Genomic DNA, 6000 nt, shown 5'->3' on the forward strand with positions numbered 1-6000 from the left:
AGAATATTTAATACACTACATGAGTTATTTAATACTTTATTACAAAGTGGACATTGTGTCAGATGATTTTGCCTAACTGTAGGCTTATGTAATTGTTCTGAGCATGTTTAATGTAGGCTGGCCTAAACTATGGCGTGTAGTAGGCTAGGTGTGTAAAACCTCACAAACCTATGATGTTCCTGAACCATTTCTCTCTTCATTTTTACTAATTTTCTAATTTCTGCTTCTAATATAACTCTGCTGAGATTTTTTTGTTTTTATAACATAATAACAGTGTTAACATAATAACAATGCATTTTTGACTTACGATATTTTCAACTTGTAACCCCTACTAAATTAAGGAGCATCTGTACTGGCATTGAGTGAATTTTGGAAATGAAGCAAAATCTTATTGTAATAGAAATGATAAGTTTCTGATCAATAAAATAATAGTAATTAGTTAATCAAGAAATATCCAGAGGTAACCAATTCTTACCAAGGTTTGCATTATGCTGACTTTTTGTGTTTTTACAGTTTAATTAATTCATGAAGCAGAAAAAGAAAGACTAAGAAATTGACTAGTATTTTGTTGCCAGTTACCCGTGGTTTTCAAAAATACTACTCTTAGACTAAGTTGCAAATTTTTAAATTTTCTTTTTTGTGTATAGTACATTTTACAATTCATTTTAAAAGCTGCAAGAATCCTGGGATCTTACAGTGTTACGGTGAAGAGCAGTAAAAATGTTAATAAAGCCCTGAGCATACTATGTTTTCTGTATAGTAATATATGGCATTCTAGAAAATGGTCCTATCACACCCCTAGTGTACATTTCATTAGAGGAAAATGTGCCACTTACTTTGAGTGATGAGGAATCACTTCTTCTTGGAAAAACTTCCTTATACTTTTCCGGAAAACATCATGCTCTGAAGAAAAGATTCTTCGAATTCCTATATCTGTTAAGTTTTTAGCAGAAGGAGTTTCTAGACGTTCTTCCCCTCCAGAATGAGAACATCTTAAAAAATATATATGCAGTAGGAAAAGTAAGTGAATTGTTACTCTTCATATCCGAATTAATACCACTGAACAACATGGATTTCTTTCACAGAGAAACTTGAGAGGCGAGTAGAGAGTTTGAATTATGACAAACCTGGGTTCAAATTTGAGTGCCACCACTTTTGATGGGATCTACCTCATATAACTGGAATTAAGAAGTACCTTATCATCATTCAACTCAGTCTCCATCTCCAAATCCTTAAAGAAGACAATGCCTAGAACTAACCACAGGTCTGACTTGAGGCGAAATGCAGTATTGTCATGTGACATATGGATTACATTATGTAAAGTTCAAATAGTACAATAGAGTAATACTGATAAATTTTCATATCATGTACAATGTTTAAAATAATGCAAAGCTTCCAAAATTAGTATTTTAACCAGAATCACACAATTTCAAATTGCAGGTGTGTAAGATGCAAACTGTGTTGATGTAATTGCCACATTACAAAGCCAGTCTGGGTGGAGATAAAAATACTCATCAATCTCTGACAAAGATTCTGTAAAATGGAATTATTTAGGACCTACTCCCATCCCTCCCACACTGAGCTTAAAATGAGACTGCTCTGTAGTTCCTTTAGTTCAGTGGTCTTCAACTTTTTTTCCCTTGAAGTACTCTTGAAAGAAATTTTGAAAATCTATGCATCATTTTGTACATTTTCAAGTTCACATCTAAAAAACTTATCATATATTCAAATCTTGCCAAAGGATGCTTTTTCTATTTTGTATTAAATTCTGATTTAGTGTATTTCTTCCTTAGTTGGACCCTGCCTTTTCTTTTTTAGTCCTTATCCAGAAAAGATCTATTTCATGTAATTAATTAAAGTAGACTTAAAGCGTTTTTAAAAAAAATAACTGTATTATTACATGTTTCTTTCCTCTTTTTTTTTTTTTTTTTTTTTTTTTTTTTTTTGTGAGACGGAGTCTGGCTCTGTCGCCCAGGCTGGAATGCAGTGGCACAATCTTGGCTCACTGCAACCTTCGCCTTCCTGGTTCAAGCCATTCTTCTACCTCAGTCTCTGGAGTAGCTGGGATTGCAGGTGCTGCCACCACACCCAGCTAATTTTTGTATTTTTAGTAGAGTTTCACCATGTTTAGTAGAGTTTCACCATGTTGACCAGGTTGCTTTTGAATTCCTGATCTCAAGTGATACACCCATGTTGGCCTCCAAAAGGCTGGGACTACAGGCATGAGCTACTGCACCCAGTCGCTATTACAAACTATTTCTAAGGTTTCCCTAATTATCGTGTTTTTAGTGGCTTATTCATTCATTTAGTTAGCAAATATTTACTGAGTGCCAATTCTGTGCCAGGCATTGTTCTAGTAACTCGGGATACAATAATGAACAAAGGACTAAGATGAGGACAAAGATCTTGGCTTTTAAGCTTACATTCTAACAAAGGGAGACTGAATAAACAATAAACAATAAATAAGCAAATTATATAATACCATAGAAGGTGATAAGGATTATGGAAAAAGAAAAGTAGAGAAAGTATCAGGAGTATGTGCCTGGGGGGAGGCAGAGACAGAGGTTGCTGTATGAAATAATGTAGTAGGCTGGGCCTGGTGGCTCACATCTGTAATCCCAGCACTTTGGGAGGCTGAGGCATGAGGATTGCTTGAGCTGAGGAGTTTGAAACCAGTCTGGCAACATAGCGAGCCCCTGTCACTACAAACAAAACAAAACAAAAAAAAAAAGAAAGAAAAAAATACTGCAGTCAGGGTAGGTCAAACCAGAAAGGTGAGATTTGAGCAAACCCTTGAAGGTGATAGAGTTAGCCAGGCATACCCCTAGAATAAAATAATTTTAGGACAAAAGAACAACTAGAGCAAAGGCTGTATGTCTGAATCGTGTCGGATGTGTTCTAGAAAGAGCAAGAAGGCAAATGTAGCCAGAGTGGGCTGAGAAGAGTAGATGAGGTCAGAGATTCTGGGAAGAAGAGATAACAGGGGACCAAGACATGCAGGGGAGCTTGACCACTGTCCTGTTGCATTAAATAAACTAACATTTACTTTATCCCTATAATGGAAATGATCGACTCCTTTTTCTTGCTAGTAGAGATAAAACTATAAAGCACATATTTGTCCATATAGATTTTCCATACTTGAAAGTTTTCCTCAGGAAAAAACTACGCTGAGATTAGGAAACTGAGGCCGTAAGGCACCAAATCATTTGTCAACATAATGAGTAAATAATAGAGCCAGAATTTAAAACCGAGTCTTACTGGATCTTAAAATTGAATAGCCTATCCCGTATTAAGGAAATATCTGCAATATCTGCAATATTTTTAAGTAAAAAACATTAAGACACAGGAAAGCAAAAGAAATGCCAAAACAATAAAGACTTTCAGGTCAGTCAAAGGTGGTCAGGAGAGAATATGAAGAGGGAAGAAAATCAAAACACGTGGCAGCAAGTTTATTGCAACATGTATTTCTTAATCTAAAGATGAAGAAATCTGTAATGGAAAAATTGGCATTTTTTTTCTCTAAGGCAATAAACTGCAACTAATCTTATTTGCTAGGGTATAATTTTTTTTTAAGCCTCCTTTACATTTTAAAAGGGAGACAATCACCACCAGCACCTTCCACACACCTGGAAGCTGGTTTTAAAGACACAGTCTCAGGTCCCATCCCAGACCCACCGAATCAGAAGCTGTATTTTAACAAGATTTCCAAGGCATTCCTTTGCACATTAAAGGTCAAAAAGCTGTTACAACAAAACTGTAGCCCCTCAGCCCATTCAGAGGGTCTCTCAGGTCTCCCTTTTTCCAGTGTTCTCTATTTGAGGGTAGATTTTCTTGCCATGCTTCAATCAAACTTACACCAATGGATAATACAGAAGCAGATATAATTATCTGGTTATCTTTTACTAAGCCAGACATTAAGGGAGTTGTAAAAATGTAAAACAATGTCACTCTTTTCACTTTTTTTCTGTTTAGGAAAAGTTATTTTTCATAAAAACTGTTATTTATGTTAATATGTAATGAGATTATTGTAACTTTTAAATAAACTAAATATTTGTAAAGTTTCTCAGTTTTGTAGACACCCTTTGATAACGACATAAGATAGATATAACCTACATAAAAGTCCTTTGAGGTCCTCTAAGTTTAAGAGCATAAGGAGTCCTGTTATTAAAAAGTTTGAGGCAGCACTTTGGGAGGCTGAGGCGGGCAGATCACGAGCTCAGGAGTTCGAGACCAGCCTAGTCCATATAGTGAAATCCCCGTCTCTACTAAAAAAAATACAAAAATTAGCAGGGCTTGGTGGCACGCGCCTGTAGCCCCAGCTACTCAGGAAAGCTAAGGCAGGAGAATCGCTTGAACCCAGGAGGCAGAGGTTGCAGCACTGAGCGGAGATCGCGCCACTGCATTCCAGCCTGGGTGACAGAGTGAGACTCCGTCTCAAAAATAAATAAATAAATGAATAAATAAATAAATAAAATAAAATAAGACAAACAAACAAAAGTTTGAGGATCACTGTCTTATAATGTTCCAGGTAAGAGTTAAGTATGTATCCTAAAGAAAAGTCACCTTCTCAGTGAAGTCTTCCCAAACCTCCCCAGGAAGACTAGGCATTTTGTTTCACAGCTCTCAAAGAAAATTAGAGTACCTTACACCAATGCTGTCATTCGCAAATTTGCCAGTTCCTTCACCCTTATTAAATAATGAATTCTCCATGCTTTCAATTTGTTTACCCAGTGAATAGATTTTATGTTTCAGACGGTATCTGAAACTTTTGATCATATTATAAACACCACCTTAAGAATCACTGAGCCACTTAGACCTTAGACTCTCTCTTCATTAATCCTCTGTATTTAAAGGATTTGTTGATAAATCTAAACCTAATTTCCTTGTTTAATGGAACCCTCGCCAAGTCATTTCTATCCCAGCTTGCCCTGGACACTTCTGGTCCGCGCCGCAGCCTGGGCACTGTGTCCGGGTCCCAAGTTCACTACCGCGCAGGCGAGTCTAAGCCGTGGGGAACGACGGGTTCATAGCTCGAACTGGGACATAGATCGCAGCCTGCGCTCCTGCAGCCGGGCCCAGTGGGGGACCACGTCCTCCCAAAACGCAGGCTCCCGGGTCCCACTGCAGGCCGCTGAACTAGACGGGCTGGAATGGGGCTCCGGAATGAGCTTCTGGAGAAATCTTTTGGCTCTCCCCGACGTGGCCTCGCACGGCTGACACCCCTTTTTCCTCCGCCCCGCAGCTGGTTGCACCCAGTCCGCGGATCCGGGAAACCAGGCCAGCTGTAGCCCCGCGCCGGAGTTGGGGAGCACTCCCAGCCGCACGCGCCCCGCCCCGCCTCAAGCCAGCGACAGGAGTGACTCGCTGCCTCGCCCCACAGCCTCCCGGCCTGCAGCCGCGAAAGTCCCGGCTGCCACTCACCGCACGGCGGGCAGCGGGCGCGCCGCACAGTGGCCGCCCAGGAAGCGTAGGGACCCTCGGAGGAGGCGCGCGGCCATGGCCAGAACACTAGGGGCGGCGGGGCGGCGGGGCGACGGAGGCGACTCTGCGGCTACTCGGCGACTCGGGGCAGGGCCCCCGGGAAGGAGGACGGTCGGCTGAGGCGTCCACGTGTGGTGTCCTCCCAAATAAACGCTCGCACACGCCCTGATAAAGGCGCCGCGCGCGCCCTCCCAGAGCCCCAACAACGCCACAGGCTGGTAGCGAGGCAACACGGCCCTCTTATATGTCAACAATAGGATTTTACAGCGAAACTGCTGCCTTTGCTTGCAGCATTCTTTCTTGTTTATCGAAGCAGCTCTGAGCCTTTTTAGGGTCCTGAAGCGCTTTGAGTAATGGATGAAAGCTATGGAGCCCCCACATACGCCAAATACCTAACCATAAAAATGTACATGAAGTTGGCCGGGTGCGGTGGCTCACACCTGTAATCCCAGCACTTTGGGAGGCCAAGCTGAGTGGATCACAAGGTCAAGAGTTCGAGACCACCCTGGCTAACACAGT

General features: G+C 41.0%; 1 protein-coding gene across 3 annotated transcripts in view; it reads right to left on the bottom strand.

The window, feature by feature from the left end:
• Positions 1-5714, bottom strand: part of ACADL (acyl-CoA dehydrogenase long chain) — a 50550-nt gene extending 44836 nt beyond the window's left edge. Inside the window, exons 1-2 of one of the 3 annotated variants that reach the window (XM_038001609.2) lie at positions 5422-5668; positions 837-992 (exon numbers count right to left, since the gene is read on the bottom strand). In XM_038001609.2, coding sequence (XP_037857537.1) covers positions 837-992; positions 5422-5498 — 233 coding nt within the window. In that variant the 5' untranslated portion in view covers positions 5499-5668. Of the gene's footprint in view, positions 1-836; positions 993-5421 lie in introns of all 3 variants that reach the window. The other 2 variants (XM_038001607.2, XM_007966128.3) reach the window with 2 other exon arrangements.
• Between the last annotated feature and the right edge of the window lie 286 nt (positions 5715-6000).

Source organism: Chlorocebus sabaeus, chromosome 10, assembly GCF_047675955.1.
Source record: "Chlorocebus sabaeus isolate Y175 chromosome 10, mChlSab1.0.hap1, whole genome shotgun sequence".
NCBI lineage: Eukaryota > Metazoa > Chordata > Mammalia > Primates > Cercopithecidae > Chlorocebus > Chlorocebus sabaeus.